This window comes from Corylus avellana, chromosome ca1 (assembly GCF_901000735.1).
Source record: "Corylus avellana chromosome ca1, CavTom2PMs-1.0".
NCBI classification, from domain to species: domain Eukaryota; kingdom Viridiplantae; phylum Streptophyta; class Magnoliopsida; order Fagales; family Betulaceae; genus Corylus; species Corylus avellana.
In genome coordinates this window covers 1,440,329-1,460,556 of record NC_081541.1, presented here as the reverse complement: position 1 = coordinate 1,460,556, position 20,228 = coordinate 1,440,329, and the positions used below count along the sequence as shown (strand labels likewise).

Below are 20,228 nucleotides of genomic sequence, written 5' to 3'. Positions count from 1 at the left end.
ACTTGTCCTTCCATATGCAATGCTTGCACCAACTTGTTTTAATGGTTTAGCTATTTCTAGCGATATGACTATAAATAGGCTTGATGTAATTCGCATAATTGCTATATAATAACATCTATTATAAGACCCTCTTTTTTAAAAAAAAAATTAAAAAAAAAAAATTAAAATCATTAGCGGCGACCTCGAGGTCGCCGCTAATGATTTTTTTTATTGTTTTAGGTCAGTAGCGGGGACCCAAAAGTTGCCGCTACTGACCATCAATAGCGGCGACCTCAAGGTCGCCGCTAATGATTTTTTATTGTTTTAGGTCAATAGCGGCGACCCAAAAGTCGCCGCTACTGACCATCAATAGCGGCGACATTTTGGTCGCCGCTACTAAACATCAATAGCGGCAACCAAAAAGTCGCCGCTATTGATGGTCAATAGCGGCGACTTCTTTGTCGCCGCTATTTAAAAACATCAGTAGCGGCAATATTTTTGTCGCCGCTATTGATGGTCAGTAGCGGCGACCCTCGGCCCATTTCAACCTTTTTTTGCGGCAACAAAAAAAAGTCATTAGCGGCGACCCCAAATGTCGCTGCTATTGATCATCAGTGGCAGATTAATACCAGCAACTGAATAGCGGCCAAGGGTCGCCGCTATTGATCAATAGCGGCGACATTTTGCTCATTAGCGGTGACTTTGGGTCGCCGCTAATGAGCAAATTTCTTGTAGTGTACATAGAAGCCATAACCATTTATTGTTGTAGACAACATAGCTCAGTAAACAATATCCTTGATAACAACAAAATAGATAGTCTATTCCACTCATAATAATCTAATTGCCTCATTCTCATGCCTCAATGCCCCATCAACTTTAGACAAATCAACAGTACACAAATCACCAGCAAGAAAACCAACATATATGTTTGGATCTTTAGTTTGCCCCTAAGTAATGACACTTCACCTTTCAGGGAATTAACTTATTTATACAGCCCAGGTAGGACCTCCCTTCCGCGAGCACAGGTTTCTTCGTCATACCATTGGAAAAAACGACATTAGCCAGCTTTCTGTAATTACACAAAAAAAAAAAAATTGACAATTACGAACAAGCACGAAGTAATAACTATTTCTTAAAACCAGATTATCCAAATTCAAATACTTTTTACGGTCATACATAGCACACCCATAGAATCGCATCCCAGGATTTTTTATAGTCGTGGATGTTATAATTGGGCTTGTAAGGCCGCACCTACACTGCACAGGTTCCATAACCTCTTTGACCGATGATATTATAGATGCCGACGACATTGACTGTTCATTCTACAGTGAAACCCACAATTATTATAAGTAATCACAGTTCCCTGATGGGTTTCACTAAATAAAATTTACAAACCTTCTTCATCTTCCCATCGTAGAATTCGTTTTCATTGTCTCCTTCCCCGAAATCTTTCTTCCTCATGGTCATCTTATAATATGAACCTAATAATATATAACTGACATGTGAGAGAATAATCAAGCTCATAAAAGAAAAATAAAATTAAGATTGCCCAAAAATTATTATATCGTCAATTTGTAATCTAAACAATACTGGAAAAAAAAATGTACCCTAAGCCCTAAACAAAAGATAATCACATTGTTTAAAATGTGATTCCCCTGCAGAAATAGAACTGCTCAATTTGTAATCTAAACAATGGGAAAATTACAGTTTACCCCCTCAAAGTTGACAGCGTTTTTCAATTCGAATACCAAAGTTTTAATTTTTGCAATCCACCTCCCAAAGTTCCACATTTTTGCAATTTGACCAATTTTATCCAAAACTTCCCATATTGCCCCTAATTTTTATTTTTTTTATTTTTTATAAAATAAAAATTAAAAAAAAAATTAGTGGTGGCCGTAGCCACCCTTTTGGTCATCTGGTCATTTTTGCACCCCCAAATTTGTTTTCGTTTTTATAAAAAATAAAAATAAAAAAATTAGGGGCAATATGGGAATTTTGGGATGATATTGGTCGAATTGAAAAAAATTGAAACTTTAGGAGGGTGGATTGCAAAAATTGAAACTTTGGAGGCAGAATTGCAAATCGCTGACAACTTTGGGGGGGTAAACTGTAATTTTCCCCTAAACAATACTAAGTTGTTAGTGTAGTAGCTAGAGATGGTATATGAGCATAGGCGGCTCCCTACAAACATGCAAATATGTAGTGTAATCAAACATGCAATAAGAAGAAATTAGTCGTAAGGACCAACTACGTAGATAATACTGCTCAATTGTAGAATGATGAAACTGGCGTAAACTATGCACAAACAATTCCTATTTTCATATCCTCGGCAATCCACCATTTAAGTAGAGAAGTAAAAAAATAAAATAAATAGGTATACAGATGAAAAAAAATCCCCCTTGACCAACTTGCTAGTGCACATGAAAAACCACTATCTCATTCCAGGACCACAACCAAGGTGGACCACACCCACTGCCAATCAACAATAATGTTGGCTCAAAAGTGCAATAAATTATACACAATATTTCAATACAAGATCTCAAAGGTGTATATAGTAATCCGACAGATGTTCGACAAAAAAGCTTAGGGATGGGGTTTCGACCAAAAGCTTCCAATACAACAAAAAAATTCAAAAAACTACTATAAAAGGCTTCAATTTCAGTCAATCAACAAAACCCACAAAGAAATTCCGTAAAATACCTTCGTCGAAACAATATTTTTTGATTCAAAATCTTGTGATTTGATGGAACCCTAGCCAAAAAAGTGACGCCGGAATGAGTGATTTAACAGTTGGTTCTGTCGCTGGCGGGTTCTACGTCGGTGGGTTCGCCGCTTCACGTGTATCGGGTTTTTTTTTTTCTTGACCATATGCAAGTGATGAGTTTCAAAAAAGAAGCCCTTCAGTTTAAGCCAAACTCACCGTTTTGGATGCTCCAAAACGGTGAGTTTTATATCCTACGTGTCCAATGTGAACACATAGGATACAAAAATTCGACTAAGGTGGAGTTAAGTGAAACGGTTCGTTTAACTCAAAATAACGGCAATTAACAAAACTTGACGGTAGAGAGTTTTTAGTAGTTTCGAGTGACCTAGGGACTAAATTTCTGGAAAAAAAATACCCAAGGAGTTTTCAATGGAAGCGCGTTGACCTAAGGAGTTTATATTTAAATTCCCTAATTTTTAAAACTGTCTATTTTTAATTATTGATCCACGTCCTGTCTCTTGACCTGAGCCTGGGTCAACAAGGCCCTTTTCCTGTTGATATGGAAAAAGGACATCCAATGAATCAACAAGTCCAAGCCCAAATCTTTTATTGAAGGAGGAATTAGGTCACCAGTTTGGTCAATTGGAGAAATGGCCCAACTTATTGCCTGTACATGAGAAACCCATGATGTTGACGTCTCATATGCCACTTCCTTCCATGTGTATTAAGCTATGCACTAAACATGCCAAGTGATGCACAATTTACCTCATACATCTCTTATGTGGACATCTATCTAAAACCATCCTCGCTAGCTTTTGGAGAACATTATAGTTATACACTTTTTTTCTAGATCATGTATTGTTACAACATAAAAAACTTTAAATTGCCTTTTGCTCTTTAACAAAAAAATAATAATAATAATCAAAGTAATAACAAATAATTAAAAGCACAAAATACTCAAAACTATTTTCATCTTTATATTACTTAACAACCATTTGGCAAAAAACATTATCTAAAAAGTTTTGTCAAACCAACACAACATATATGATCATCGTATGAGTATCAAACCAATAGCAGTGACTATAAGAGTCGAGGGGAGTCCAAATTTGAGATGGCTCCAAAAAGATAAAGTGTACCCAAGACGTGGAGCACTGCGAGCCTCTTCACACACTGTTAAGTATGCAGCTGATTCCAGTAATGAGAGGTTCCCAACTACCGTGCTAACCCAAGCTAAGATGAGCCATGCCTTCTTCTCATGAACTGCAGAAATTACAGCAGCCGATTCTGCCACTTGTCCTCCCAGCAACAAAACTACACAGTATAAGCATGATTTATATATAAGCGACCCTCATCCTCATGTGTTGGAGCAAAATCCTCAAAGCTCAAAAATTCATATCAATTAAGTAATTTAAACCACATCTAAATGCAACCTAGATTATTTTTATATGAAAGAAAAAACAAATCTTCTCAGAGATGTAGATGGAAAGGAACTTTAGATTACCGAGATATGTGGATGGAAAAAATCAAATTTATTCTTCTGGTGAGGGATGCAGTTTATTGAGAGAAAATGACCTAGGAGAGTGCCAACTTTTGTACAAAGGGAAGTTAAAGATACTTCTCAAACTTAAACAACTGTTCAGTATACGATGGTGCAATCTCAACTTGATTAAGATTTGACCATGCATGAGAACAATTAATATCAAGTTGTCTCAAGTGCAGAAAGAAAGCTTGAGAACAAGAAAAAAACCCATACTGGTTAAACTTTGACATGCCTAAGAGATCATATTCTGTATTCAAAATCCAAACCATACCAAAATATATAGCATCCAGAAATCTTAAGAAACCATAAATGCCAAAAAATGTTCAGATCATATGCATTCCAAAACTGCACTGCTAGCAATTTCTTGGCATTCTTGCAATTGCTAACATAAAGTTGCATAAACAGACTTTACAGCCAGGTGTTACTCTAGGAAGCTAATTTTATATATATGATAGATCCAAAAAAGAAATAGAATGATGACATATAATAGAAAAAGACATGGAAGAAATACACCAACATACCAGTTGGTATGCTTGAAGCCAAATTTGACAAGAGAAGAACGACAATGGCAAGAACTGCTATCCCGCTAGCATGATCAATCTGTGCATAAGGCGCTATGAGGGCCCATAGAGTACTTGGGATTCCAGTTTTGTTAAAGCCATCTACTGTGATAAACATTCCGCAAGAGAAAATCAAAAGCGAATAGGAGACCTGGCAAAGAAGAGAAATCAACTTAAGATATTTTAAACTCTCCAACAAGCCATCCATGTAATTCATAATCTCCTACAAGGTATGCTTTAGAGTTTTCAAGTCCCATTGATAGACAAAGGGGAAAACTAATTGAAAAAGGAGAAAAGCAGCATCATGTTAATTAGCAAATTATACCTTTTCAAGGCAAGGCCTAGATTCCTTGAAATCAAGAACCACGAGAGCAAGTGCAGCAGTAATTGTAGTCCATGACATACTCAGCCCCATGAGCAAAGCAATCAACATTCCTATAGTAATAAGGTAAACACACGACTTCCACAACATCCTTTGCCATCTAATGGTCAAATCTTCCTTTCCTTCTGAAGACTCTATAGAAAGTGCGTCTCTTAGTCTGTCCATTGATCTAACAACAATCTTTGAAGGAATGATCTCCTCCCTTTTGGGAGAAGATACAACAACTTCCAGCTCTTTCGATGCACTAGAATTCCTTGCAGAATCCAACGTGCCACAAGGGACCCTGTGGATTTCATTCTCATTTGAACTTAACCGGTTTCTAATGGTCTCAACATGATCCATGTTCCCATGCACGTTGGGAGAGCCTTGCTCATTTATAGTTTCCAATCTAGAGTACCACTCCTGAGAATTCAAGGATGTGATATGTGACATCATGGCTGGTGAAAAGCGATGAGAATCCACATCCTCCTCTTCAACAACATCTACAGCTGCATCTGTTTCATCCTTCTGAATTGATAACAACCTCCAATACATGGATAGAAGAATTAGAGCATTGACAACGACTCCCACTAGCATTGCAGGGAGAATTCCACTTAGAAAACTCCCAAAAGATATCTTACTCTGAACAGCTATAACCAAATTTTGGGGGTTGCCAATTGGAGTCGCTGAAGACCCAATATTTGCACTAGAGGCCAGGGCAAGAAGGAAAGGTTCAGGCGGGAGATTATGTTGCCTTGCAATTTTTAAGACAAATTCAGTTAATACCACACAAGAGGTATCAATAGTAAAAAGGGCACTTGAAATGGCTGAAATCAGGCAGATTCGAAAAAGTAAGTCCTTTGCTCCTTTACTCTTCCATGAGAGAAGATTTTCCAAGTACTTGAACATGTCTGCTCTTTTTAGATAGACACTGACAACCATTGTCCCAAGGAGAAGACCAAGGGTTGGTAGATCAATTGCTTTATATGCTTGATCTGGAGTTAGGACTTGGAATACTACCATTAGAATAGCAGCTAGGAGGGACCCAGCATCCTTCCCAATTGGTAGAAAAGGAACGGCTGGGAAGACCGCCAATACCCAGAAGATTGCGAAAGCAAGTGATCCCAGAACCACTTTTACAGAAGAAGCCAAGGCCATCTTTACAGCTTAGTAAGCCGTAGTCTTATTGTTATACAGTCCTTAGGGCTCAACGTATTAATGAAATTCCACAGCTGATGCCATATTATCATAAATCTACTTGACAGAAAAGTACCCTGGCTAGGAAAAACCAATTAAACATTATAATTGTGTGGAGATTCAATCTTCTGAATCTATCAAAGATTCGATACAAAATTGTGATACTTGAGCAACATGATAGCAAAATTCGTTGAAGCACAGTGTCCAACTGCTGGAGGGCAAATAGTAAGCATATAGCAAGTGCTAGGAAGATAGCATGCAGACACTTGTTGCATCTTTGGATTTATCATAAGGCATAATAAACTAACACAAAACAAGTACATTATCAAAATCAAGTAATATAGGGATTGACGAGTTCGGGGAACACTAACAATTAATCTAGTTTTTCTTCTTCTTCTTCTTCTCCTTTTTCTTCTCTTATCTAGAACTCCCCGAGAGAAGAACCAAGATTGACATTAAAAGCAAAATCCAGCCAATTTGAATTTGTTATTTTTATCTTTGCAATACCCATTAATATTGACATTAACAGAATTAATGATCAACTATTTTCAAGAAATGTCACTTCCACAACAATCTCAGTATTCCAAACTAAATCTTAAAAAACCGAAAACCCAGATTCAGAAATTCTCTGCATATACAACGGATATGAAAATATACATAAGAACTAAATATCAAATCAGTGAAGGTGTCAGACGTATCGCATTACCCCACAATCTTTATGAAGGTGCTGCTTCAACAGTCATTTAATTCAACAGTCATTAAATTTAGAAATAAATATACGATACCCAGATTCCAAAAATTGGATTTGACTTAGATATGGTAAAAAAAAATTGGTAACATTTTAAGGATCTAGATTTATTTCTAAATTTTTTGGAATTAAATCTAAACCGTTAAAAAAATATCTTTACAAAGCATAAAAGAAATGATCAAAACAAACAATTTCTAAGTTGAAAAGAGGTACTAAGACGTCAGGTCTAGCCTCTGAACCGAGAGTAAGTGTGATAATCAGCAACTATCAAAATTAGAGTGGTCTGATTTGCATTTAAAAGCTAAAATCTTTTCTGAATATTAGTCTTCCTCGTTTTGGATTGGACGAGTTTAGATTGAGTGACTTTTGTCCGTTGTAATTGGAAGAAAGTAGATCAAACAGATCTCTCACAATGTCACATATGACGGAAGGAAAAGGGGAAAAACTTTTCATGACACATCAGGGACTCATGATCAACTCCGTACGTAACCCCTCAAGGTGAAAAACTTGCCCCTCGATATCCTGATTCCGGGACACAATATAATCTTTAAGCAAAGAATCTGGTTAATTTAACAACCGAGATGCCCAAATAATCGAGTCTATAAAAATGTCATTTGTCCATTTACATGTAAGATTCACATGATTTTTTATAATAAGACAAAGTTAAAAGAAAATTCATTAAAAAAACACGGGGGAATCACATGTTATTTTTAAAAAGGACTAAAATCATCTAAAATAGCCCTAAAAAGAGTCTTAAGAAAGGACGAAAACACCATAATAGGCCTATTTCGAAAAGTTATGAGTCCGTTTGAGAAATATTGTTTACAATGATAATAATCATATCTATATATTATTATTAGAAGATGCTAATCTCATTCCTTTCTTTTGCCGTTGCCAATTACTCATAACTAAAGCTTATATTACAAGCACAACAGTATGAGTTTAGATTCCTCCTGAAAAACTGGAAAACACATTAGGCAAACACCACTTTTCATATTGATAAACTCGAGGAGAGCAAGGGAGACGGCCAGGAGCTAGACTGGACAAATTAATTAAGCAAATATATAGTGGCTGCAACTAATAAACAAGAAGTCTTTCCTTTTTGTTTTTTCTTTTCATTGTCATCCTTCAACTCTTTCTTGGCATCCGATGAAAATTCCATATTCATTCAAAACTAAGTCGGCATTCGACAACTATTACATCATCACTTATTTTAAAATTTTAAATAAATAAAAAGAGAATATTTTAATAATTTAATCAATAAAAATATTTATTTTTATTGTCTTGTATTATTTTTTTCTTTAATAAATTTATTTTTAAATATGTGAGACTCACATATGAATTTTACATATTCAAGTTACTTTTGATAGTTAAGGACCTCGATCTGTTCTAATATGCATACTAAATAATTGCTTATTTTAAAAGTTTAAGCTAATAAAAAAAAGTTAGTTATTAATTCAATAGTTAAACAGTAATGCAAAAAAATAAAAAATAAAAAATAAAAAAGCAGCAGGAACTTTCCAACAAAATAAAATAATTAGGAAATAATATAAGAAAACTAAGTGATATTCACTCAGGTCTTGTACTAACTGCCAAGGGTCCGGCCGCAAAAGGGCAGGAAATTAAATGCAAGATTCCCAACATGAGGCGGCTAATGCACGCCTACGCTCTCGTTGGATAGACAGATATTACATGTGTGGAGAAAATTCAAGAAACGTCACCATGCATGATTTGGAGTATATTCTAAATTTCCACCAGTTTTGGGAGTATATTCTTGAGATTGCTAACCGTACGTACGTTAGAGAAGAAACTTCCACGACACCTGTTCTTGGAGTTTTATGTATAGAAATGACCTTTTCCAGAGTAATTGTAGAAGTTATATATTATTGTATTCTTCTTGTGTCAATCTCAAATTGATATAATTTTTAAAATTATTATTTGATTAAAATTTAATAATAATTAATCAAAAAGACTGATAATTTTATAAGCCACATCATTTTTTGAGTGATACAACAATAACTTTTAGCATTACTCTATTTTTCACGTGAAAAATAGACTACATTTCGAGTTCAATAATAATACAATATTGACTACTCACAGCGGTAGATTCTATAACCACGAATGGAGTTAATTTTGTAAATCCACGTACGGAATGTGTTGTACATGGGAGGAACGACATCGCCACCCCAACTGTGTATTGGAGGAAATTTATGTTCATATTTTATGGTTATGTTTTATTACATCTAATATTATTAGAAATGATATTTCATCTTTTAAAAATTTTAGATTATGTGATGATAACATATACATATCATATCAATAAAGTTTATTTTGGACCTGTATTCATATATTTTTTAATGGAAGTTTTCTCTTCAAAATAAAAATCACTTAACCATTTACATTAAAAATAAAAAGTAAAATAAAAAATTAAAAAAAAAAAAAAAAAAGAAGGAAAGAAAATGTTGATGATAAATATATATATAGTTAGGTCCCGTAAAGCAACAAAATATTTGAAAGATGCGGAAATAGTGCCTTCCTGTCACATACAAAATCCTTTGAGTTTGTGAAATTTTTACAAAGATAATAATCGTATCTATAAGGAAACGATCGAACGACCATATAAATAATATAGAACGTAAAAAGAACAAGTAGAAGATGCTAGCTAACCTCGTCCCTTTCTTCAGCCGATGCCAACTATTCATAACTAAAGCTTATAAACGTACGATACAACGTCCTAACCCACCAACTGCTATTAGAACGACAACAGTATGCGTTTAGATTCCTGAAAAACTGCAAAACAGATTAGTCGAACACCACAGTTTGTATATTCATCAAAGTGCATCCTCGCAGGTAGAAACGTAATACTCTGCAGCATAAGATATGATGATAAATGAATCAGCAAATAGCAGTTAATTTGGACAAAGCAAAGAGTGGTTTATTTGTAGGATTTACGAGTACTCTGCATCTGCAACTAATAAACAAGAGCATTTGTCGCGGTTGTAGATATTTATTCGTTATTTGTCAGTCAACCATCCGTGTGGTAGAGACACTTCTTCAAGTCTTTCTTTTTTTGTTTTTTTCACAGCTGGCATCCTTCAAGTCTATCTCGGCAACTGATGAAAATTCAATATCGATCAAAGAAAAAAAAATGGAACTTAATTGGCAATTTCCCAGCAAAATAATTAATATGATTAAGGAATATAAGAAAAGTCAAGTCAGCCAAGGGTATAATTGGCAACTTCCCAGCAAAAATTACAAAGTCAAGTCAGCCAGAGAATATATGGTAGTGCAGAAAGAAAAAAAAAATGGAACTTAATTGGAACTTCCCAGCAAAATAATTAATATGATTAAGGAATATAAGAAAAGTATACGTAAGCGATATATGTACGAGACAAGTAGACATTCCCTACGCTCTTGTTCTAGTTAACTGCATGCCAAGGGTCCCCTAGCCTAGCGTTGATCATAAAGATTCACCCATGCAAAACTAAAATATTTAGTTTAAAATTTAAGATTTTTATTTTAGTTACTGTTTTCTCTATATACACACAAATTAACATTTATATTTTATTCTTTATTTTATTTATTCTTTTTATAGTTTTTTCTATTGTTTTCTTAAAGAAAAAGAGAAAGAAAAAAATAATAATACATTGTTGATGTAGTGTGCTATATAGTGAATGAGATACACAAAAAATATTTTGATTATAAACTATTTAACTATATATTTTGTTGGATATGCTTTGGCAACGACTACATCATTCTTGGAGAGACTTAAGATGGACACAAAAGGGATTTCTAGAATCACTCATAACAACTTGCTGTAAAATTTAGTAAATAATGTTATTTAATAGACTATTATATAATTGCAATACAACTTGATGAAGTGGTAGTCAAGATCAACCCTTAAATCATCACTAATTAATATAAAAAATAAATGACTAACTATCACATGTCATTTCATTTATATAAATAACAACATACCATATTACTCAAATTTAATTTGATCATAAAATAAATCATTTCTATTTCAAGTAAAATGGATAAGATCGTAATCATGGGACAACGACTTGTCGAACACGTACATTCGCCGATCAAGGGAAGGGGAACTGGGGAATTACGCAAGTACTTTTCGTGAGAAGAAAGAAAGAATGATTTATTTTCAACAGCGTTTAAGAGATTGGTTCAAAATTGGGCTACCTTATTAAAGCCTTAAGCACCAAAATAAGTTATTAAAACAAAATAATAATAATGAAGGATGCTGATTATTCTCATATTTACAGTGATAATAATCATATCTATAAGGAATTAATTTTTTTTTTTTTTTTCTTTCTGTAAAGACCATATAGATATATAAGTTAGAACATATAGAAGAAGAAGAAGAAGAAGAAGTAGAAGATGCTAACCTCATCCAGTTGTCTTGTGCATGCCGATGCCCACGGGAACTCATAACTCAAGCTTAATTGTAAACGACACAATTAACGTCCTCACCCACACGACCACGAACTACAATTACAACGACAAAAGTATGAGTTTAGATTCCTTAAAAACTGGAAAACAGATTAGACAAAACCCCACTTTCCATATATATATATATATTAATCTAAGTGCAACCTCAGAAAAAGCAAAATTTAAGTGCAATCTCTCAGGTCGTGCACCATATATATGATTTCTTTCAGGGAAGAAACGCAAGACTCTGCACCATATGAGCTATATATATATAGCATACTCAATGCAAATACTCAGACCAAGAAAACATTAATGCTTGGCATCAGATACATATCTCATCGGTATGTAAAAGGGACCAAAAAATAATTGCTCCGTTGTTTAGGAAATGTAATAATAAAAAATAGTCATCTTAATTAGAGATTATACATATAAACAGTGAAATGAACCTGATAAACTCGAGGAGAGCAATGGAGATGGGCAGAAATTGGATTCGTTGTAGCTAGGATTGAAAACTCTGCAGCTGCAAACTGTCGCGGTTATAAATTTATTCGTTAATTTTTTATTTTTTTTATGACCATTCGTTCGCACGTGGTGTCTTCCTTTCTTTTTGCTTTTTTGACACGCAGATCCCTCAAGTCTTCTTTGCAACCAATGAAAATTCAATATTGATTCCAAAGTCAAGTCGGCCACGGAATCCGAATGGTAGTACAGAATAAAATGGAACTAGGCAGCTTCCTAGCAAAATCAAACGTTTAAGAACTATATATAACTTGTTGTGCAATTAATTTGTTAATTGACTAAAATGTCGACATTGCGATATATATATATATCATGGGGGGCTAAGTAAAAAGTAAAATAAATAAAAAGATAAAAAGTAAACCCAACGTTCACCTTACTTTAAGAATAAATATCAGCTCCTCTCTCTCTTCGTATCATGACAATGATTTACAAGTAAATGGAATCATTGTAGCTTTGTCGAGATACCATTTGTCGTGCCTTAAGTTCCATGCATGTTCAAATATATATAATATCGTTAAGCTTACATGATAATCATACTAATTATAAAATATTCAAAGAAATTGATACGTCCAACTCCTAGTTAAACGTGCACACATTCCTTCTAGACTGAAATCCATTAATCTTGACAATCCGTAATACTTCACTGCTGAAGAGGAATATATATATATATAGCTTTTCTTCCCCTTTTTTTTTTTTTTTTCTTTGGCCCAAAACAATATTTTATACTTCTTAAGAGGAATACTGCATACAAGTCAGCATTAGACCGGTAGATCATGAATATTACCCACCTAGAAACATCTAAGAAGTTTTCTCCTCGCACGCACAGCTCAAGAAAATTATAAATTATGTCTATATATAGAATTTTTAATTAATTTCAAATAAATCCATATGTGTAACAGTACTTGTGTTGACCAGGGCATAAGAGGAATGATGATCACCACTTGACGTCATCTTCACCTTCCTCCTCCCGGGGAAAGAACCAAAAAAGGGTAAAGTCTATTTAACTCCCTTAAATTATCACCCCAATGACAATCTATCTCTCAAACTATCAATTGCGACAATTTATCATCTAATTCCAAAACAATGATAATATAACCAAAATTTTAACAAAATGACAAAATTACCCTTACTAAAATAAAAACAAAATACTAAAATTTATTTATTTATTTCAAAATTTTAAGGGTATTTTTGTCTTATTGAAAATTCTATAGGGGTAATTTCGTCATTTTGCTTGCATTTGAGGGTACATTGTCATTATTTTGGTAGTTTGGAAGGTAAATTGTCACAATTGATAGTTTGGGGATAAATTGTCATTAGGGTGATAATTTGAGGGTGTTAAATAAACTTTATCCTAAAAATAAAAAATAAAAAAATGTACAGATGTTCATGGCCTTAAGGCCATAAGCAACATCATGAAACCAAGGCAGCACATATGGACATAAGGGGCACACATGAAATTGAGTAAAACCAATGTAAAGGGAAGCTTTTTACTAAGCAAATATATTTTTTTAAGATAAAATTACTTTTCAAAAAAAATAAAAATAAAAAGAGAAAAATACTGTAGAGAATCCAGTAGTTTAACCTTTTACCAAATTCATCATTCAGGTTTGAAACTTATCAAATCCATCACTCTTTTAAACTATAATGCTTCGTTATCAAATCATTTTCTCCGTACTCCTTACGTTAGGTTTTTTAGTGATGAAGAGTGACATGTAGGCGAATGACCATGTCATATCTAATAAAATTATAACACATATACATATCATTGAATCAACACTTATTATTATAACTTCACCACATCATTTAAAATTAAAAATATACCATATAGAAACAAAAAATAAAATAAAAAAGTTATGAAAAAAAAAAATGAAAAGGAAAGGGGGAAAAAATGATTAATGCTACAAGTCCCTCTTGTGTCTCTCTTAAGTCCCTCCAAGAATAATGTGGCTATTAAAATTACCATTGGACTTGTGATTGATCATTATTGGATTTTGATCAAATAGTATTTTTAATAGCCACATCATTGTTGGAGAAACTTAAGAAGGACACTAGAGAGCCTTCTAGAATTACTCGAAAAAAAAAGTGGTTAGGAATGGCTTTTAAGAATGTGATTTGACTGAGGAATGCTACAATGCATTCTACAAATTAAACCATCTCCCCACCATCTCTTCACTTTAACATTTTGATTTTTTCAAAAAAAAAAAAAAAAAAGATTAAGAGAAAAGACATGGTGAGGAGATGGCTTGTAGAATGCAAAAAAGCATATCCCTGATTTCACTATCCTCTTGGAAGTGGTTTGGCCACCTTCAACTCAGTCTTTAGAAATTGTTAAACTTAAGAGTAACTCGGCTACACTGATTCCAACATTCTTAAACACAAGTGTATATATTACCATATCATTTAAAATTTTAAATGACGTGGTACTATATATACCGTTAACGTAACAAAATCCCATTATATTTTGTTCATTCTCACCAAACAAATCATGGGCAAGATCACAGGCTTTACGCTCGGAAAATGTCTAATTGGGTCTTCAAGTGAATCTTCCAAAAAACCCTGACCTTACCCGGATACAATCGGCTAAACCCGTTATCACCACCATCGAGCAAACCCAAGCCCATCCCAATATGGGCCTACGTTCAGCAAATAATCTGTTAATTTTTGTACACAACTTAATGCAAAGGCCTCTAAAACAAACTATTGCTTTTCATTTTTCAACACCAAGAGCATGAGAATTTAACTAGCTTTTGTTCCCCTTGGGCAACAGGGCAGACGACAATTCAATTTTCCTCTTCCCTGCAATCAATTGGAGAGACGACTTTTCATTATTCCTTTCATTAATTCGCCGAAATGCTACTACAATTAGTGCTTGTACAGAAGAAGCTGCTTCAGTACACCGGGAATCTATAGTCCTCAAGTCTTTGGCCATTAGAGCAAATGCTTCAACTTTTGTGTGCGTTTTCGCAGTTTTGAGAGAGATTGGGAGGTCGGATAGGTTGGGTGATGCAACAGAGCATTCCAACCCCCAATCTAGAAGTTTTTCTCCATAGAAACTACCTTTCTCAATACACTTGGCGCTTCTCTTAGCATTAATACCGGTGGTGAAGTTCCATATGATGCCTCGCGTTATGAAGAGCATCGCATCAAGTAGTTCTCCCTCCCTCACAATGTAGTTGTGCTGGTTGTAGTGCATTGGCTTCAGATACCCGCAAATCAACTGTAAAAGTTGTTCACCTTTTCCTTGAAGCTGTGGCACCTAGCAAATAAACAATCGAGAAGAATAATGAGAATATTTGTATTTAACACTATCACAAATCACAATCCAATTAAATTATCAAAAAGGAAGCGAAGGGAACTCACTTGCTTTAGCATGGGTAAGCAGATATAGCGCATAATCTTCCTTCCAAGTTCAATGGGAAGATGAGATAGCAGATTTTGCACGTCAACATCTTTCTTTTCTTCCAGCATGTGTTGAACGATGGGCATGATCTCCTCTTCTATAGTACTAGGGAACTGGTTTCTAGATATCCATAGTTCTATTTCTCGTTCTTTAACTCTCATGTTTTTTATAATTTCTTTTGAACTTTCAGTTGCCAACTGTATATATGTCTGATACATGACAAGTTTAGATCATCAAATTCTATTGATAAATTACAGCTCATCTTTAAATCTTTGATTGATAGGAACCGATAAATTTAGTCACTAATTAATCAATATTCTAATAACAAATGCATGTTGAGCAGTCCTTCTACATGCGTGTATAAAGAAATCATCAATAACACTCATACTCATAATTATATAATCAAGCACCCTAAAGATTAAAAAGATGTTGAGCACCAACCTGCAAATTCCCAATAAAATGCAGAAACAGTAGTAAGCCAAAGATTGAAATACAAACTGCGAAGCAGTTTTTCCAGAAATATGTACTTGTTTGAAGGTTTTGACCGAAGGCACTGCAAATATTGAAGAAACTATCATGTATGAGATAGCATATATATATATATATATATCAAAATAATGTAGTATTCTTTTGGATGAATGGTAATTAATTAAAACAAAAGTGGAAATTCACATCTCATACTGTCGTAAAAAGAGTTTAACATGTGTAAACCTCAAATTTCGTAGGCCCCACCAGAAACAGTGCGAGAGCTTTTGCATTTCACACGCTTTGTGCCAACAAGCCGTCTCTCGTTGGACAGAAAATAAGTACCAAAAAGTACCCAGTACCTAATTAAAGAACCAAAAAGATAAGTCAATTCTGCAGATATTCTAACAAAAAACTACAAAAGAACGAGACAATCTTACAGATATAACAATTTAAAGGTTACTCGAAATTGTCTCATCAGCACTATGTGATCGATTTTCGAATAAAAATAAAGTATCAAACATTTCTAAGTAGAGCACAGGTCCTAGCTAGTTACTTTCATTCACGTGTCAAGTTTAGACTGGAAATGGTAGTACTATATAATTAATCACACATGGATATAAAGTAGGTGCGCAATGCATGCTTATTTACCAAGGTCAATTCATTATATACAGAAATCTAAGGAAACCTTGATAAATGATAAACATACGACACTTATTGAAAGAAAACAAAAAATGAAATAAGCAATAAAAAAAAATTTATGACGTAAAATGAACATGATATTGATAATCAAATTTACATGGCTGGCAAGAATATAGAGAAAGAAATTAAATGCAGCTTTAATCCAAACAAGTCTAGCAAGTTTGCTGGCAGACTTGGTAAGATTTATCCACGATATGTAGATTCGGAGAATTCTTGGTACATATTGGCAGAAAACAACAGCATTCAGGAACTTCCTTTAATTTTGTCCAAAAATTTGAACCTCTCACTTTTGAAAAAATAATTGGAAATAAAACCTGCACAAATTAAAACAGACCGTAAGATATATATATATATGTGTGTGTGTGTGTGTGTGTGTGTGTGTGTGTGGAATTTTAATGAGATAGTGTTCCTTGATTACCTGTGGGATGGGAAGAATAGCGAGAACATCAATTACGAAGTACCGGGAGAAGAAGTAGCGGTTTGCGATTTGCTAAGGATCTCTAACTATTATAATTCGTAGAAGCTTACGAGAGTCCTCGTCGACGTAAGGACAAATAAATTGTAAGATTATATTCATAACATAAATGAAATCTATGACAAATCTCAAAGTAATGGCTACGATCTTCAATCTTTTGTCTAACCAAACGCACTTGGCATCTCCATTGATGACAGAAAGGTAAAAGAACAAAGGGTCCACTGATACTGCAATGACACATGACACTGCAAACATTATATTCCACCACTGAAGCAGCCACCCCTCTGGGTCAAGAATTGTCTTTTTTGTTGTTCGCTTTTGTCCGGAGTCATCTCCATCAGTTTTGGAAACTTGCCCCTCAGTATCTTGATTCCTGAACACAACATATATAGCAAGCAAATTAAGAATCAGGTTAATCATATATTCTCATATACATGGAACTTGTTCTTCCATCCTCCAATTGATCTAGTTGTTTAGAAGTTTTCTGCTTTCAATTATTTATATTTGCAATGTATATGTTAGTAGTTGAACCAAGGTATTTTTCTAACCGTTTGGTTTTAATTCCAAGTATTTCATAAGAAAGAGAGAATGAGTAAAATTAAATTTGGACCGGCTGTTGAAAAAATACAACCAAATACAGCCCATATGCTATAATTTTTTCACTATACCTTATAAGCCAAAACCTTTTTTAGCAGTATAGTGTAATAAAAAAGGAGTGCTACTTTGGATATAGCTTTGACTACAAGTCCTATTACAACTTAAATGTAATATTTATCATGTTAATTATATAATTAAATTTATTTCTCAAATTTTATTATTTAACTTTGAGATTAGAGTAACAACTACAGAGGAGAGGACCAGCATTTTCCAAAGTACAAGTTAACCTAAAATGTCTATAAAAAAAATAAACAAATAAATAAAAACTCTCTTCGCCCCTCTCTTTCTCTAACTCCCTCCAGCTCTCCTCTCCCCTAATTTGGGCTCTGATTTCCCCTAAATTTGTTTAGTTGTGTTACCGGCCGGCCACCAAATCTTCGGCCCCAAAATTAAAAAATCGTCACCTCAAAGTCCACCCATTGCCAGCCCGGGCCCATATCCACGAACATCACACCTCCCAACCATCGACGGCCACCAAAGATATTTTAATGATTATTTTTAGGATTCTAATTAATCAATACAAAATTATTTTTGACCAAGAAACTATGCATAATTGAGAGCATTCACATTAGCAGAGGAAACAAAAGCTAGCAACTTTGACCCAAATAAATAAAAAAATAGCTAGTTGCTATAGTGGCCAATAAATTTGATGCAATTTGTTAAATATTTATATACTCAATCATAAGAAAACTACTTACAAAAAAAATAAAAATAAAAATGCATAAGAAAAGTAATCCTCTATATATATATATATATATATATATATATATAATCTACTATGGGTTAGATTCAAGCGTTATGAGATTATCTCTCAAACATCTTCTATTATCTCTTAATCATTATCTGAATGTGGACAACTCATAATCTATCAATTACCTGTATTATCTCTAAACTAGTTCTCACTATCTATCAACCACCTCAACGTGGAACATGGAGAGAGCAGTTGCATAAAATCAAATAAAAGAGATCGATCAAATCATTCTCAAAAAGACCTGAGCTCATGCTATATTTTGACTTCATATAAAAGTGTTAACTTAAATATCGGAGAATCTCCGACCAAGGCCGAGATTCTTTGACGCACTTATTATTTTGCAAACAATTCATCGACAGTCAAACCATACCAAAAACAGCATCAACATATATATATATAAAATGATTCTCTTTTTCTTTAAAAAATAATATTTCAATAAAATAATAAAAATAAATAGTTAAAATAGTGAATTGGATGTTGGTATTTAATTGAAACAGTCTTTAAGAGTCGGAGACACTGTATCCAAATCAGGAAACCGATATCTGTACTCATGAGAAGAAAGAAAGATTTATTTCGAACAGTCTTTAAGAGAAAGGTTGAAAGTTCGATAGTTGGATATCAACTGGTTCACTGGCCTTGACTGATAGAATAGATTGTAGATAAGGATAGGAAATAAACAAAGCATTAAAGTTATGAAAACCATTTGATGATAAACCTAGTTAATTAATTACCAACAAAACATTTCCAAAGATGCTGTAATTTCCAAGATGCTGTAATTAGTGGTGCCTTTCGATCACCCTCATAAAAAATCCTTTGAGAAATGTTTACAATGATAGGAGGAAGAAGAAGAAGATGCTAACCTCAACCCTTTCTCTTGCCGATGCCGGCCATGGTAACTCATCACTGAATCAAGTACCCACGAACTACTTTTCCAACGACAAGAGTACTATTGAGGTAAGAAGATTCCTGAAAAAAAAATGGAAAACAGATGAGACAAACTCCACTTTTCACATATATACTCTTAAGTGCAATTGAGACTCTGCAGACATGATCATATGAAGAAGCAAAGATTTCTGTAAAATCACTTAAAAATGGATTAAAAAAAACTATGGGTTGTTTAGGAAAAGTAATAAGAGCAAATATGGGTTGGAGAATTGAACCTGATAAATCGATCAAGATGAACAATGGAGACGAAGATCTGGAGAAATTAAGCAAAGAGTGGCAGAAATTGGATCTTTGCTGTGGGAGTACTTAAAGAGACTGCAGCTGCAAGTAATACACAAGAGCAACTCTTGCTGATTATAAATAGTTATTTATTCGTTATGATTAAGTTTTCTTCTTTTTCTGTTTGTTTTTTGTTTTTTTTTTTTACAAGGAGTTTCGGGTCTTCCTTTATTGGTTTTTTTTTTTAATTCGGATAAAATCGCTCAAAAACTGACGAAAAATTAATACATTATTACAAAGTCAAGTCAGAGCGAATGATAGTGCAGGAGTAATTCAAACTTGGCAACTTCCCAGCAAAATAAATGACAAGAAATATATTGAAGAAAAAAAAAAGATTACTAATGCAATTTGCTAATTGACTAAAACCTCGACATTGCACTCACCCAAAAAAATAAAATAATAATAATAATAAAACCTCGCTATCCCAATAGAGATCATGTGGGGAGTTGAGAAATAAAAATTTTACAAACATAAATCGAAAATATAAAAAGTAAACTCCAACT

The 20,228-nt window shown here is 33.8% G+C and overlaps 1 protein-coding gene and 1 pseudogene across 1 annotated transcript; both read right to left on the bottom strand.

Annotated features, from left to right (window-relative positions):
* Positions 1-3,662: 3,662 nt before the first annotated feature.
* On the bottom strand, positions 3,663-11,580 carry LOC132167200 (silicon efflux transporter LSI2-like). The gene is made up of 4 exons (XM_059578108.1): positions 11,490-11,580; positions 5,109-6,418; positions 4,745-4,934; positions 3,663-3,994 (listed from the first exon to the last, which is right to left on the bottom strand). Exons 2-4 carry the CDS (start codon positions 6,300-6,302, stop codon positions 3,732-3,734), a joined length of 1,647 nt encoding a protein of 548 aa, XP_059434091.1. The 5' UTR covers positions 6,303-6,418; positions 11,490-11,580; the 3' UTR covers positions 3,663-3,731.
* Positions 11,581-14,791: 3,211 nt separating this feature from the next.
* On the bottom strand, positions 14,792-19,402 carry LOC132163001 (putative cyclic nucleotide-gated ion channel 9; annotated as a pseudogene).
* Between the last annotated feature and the right edge of the window lie 826 nt (positions 19,403-20,228).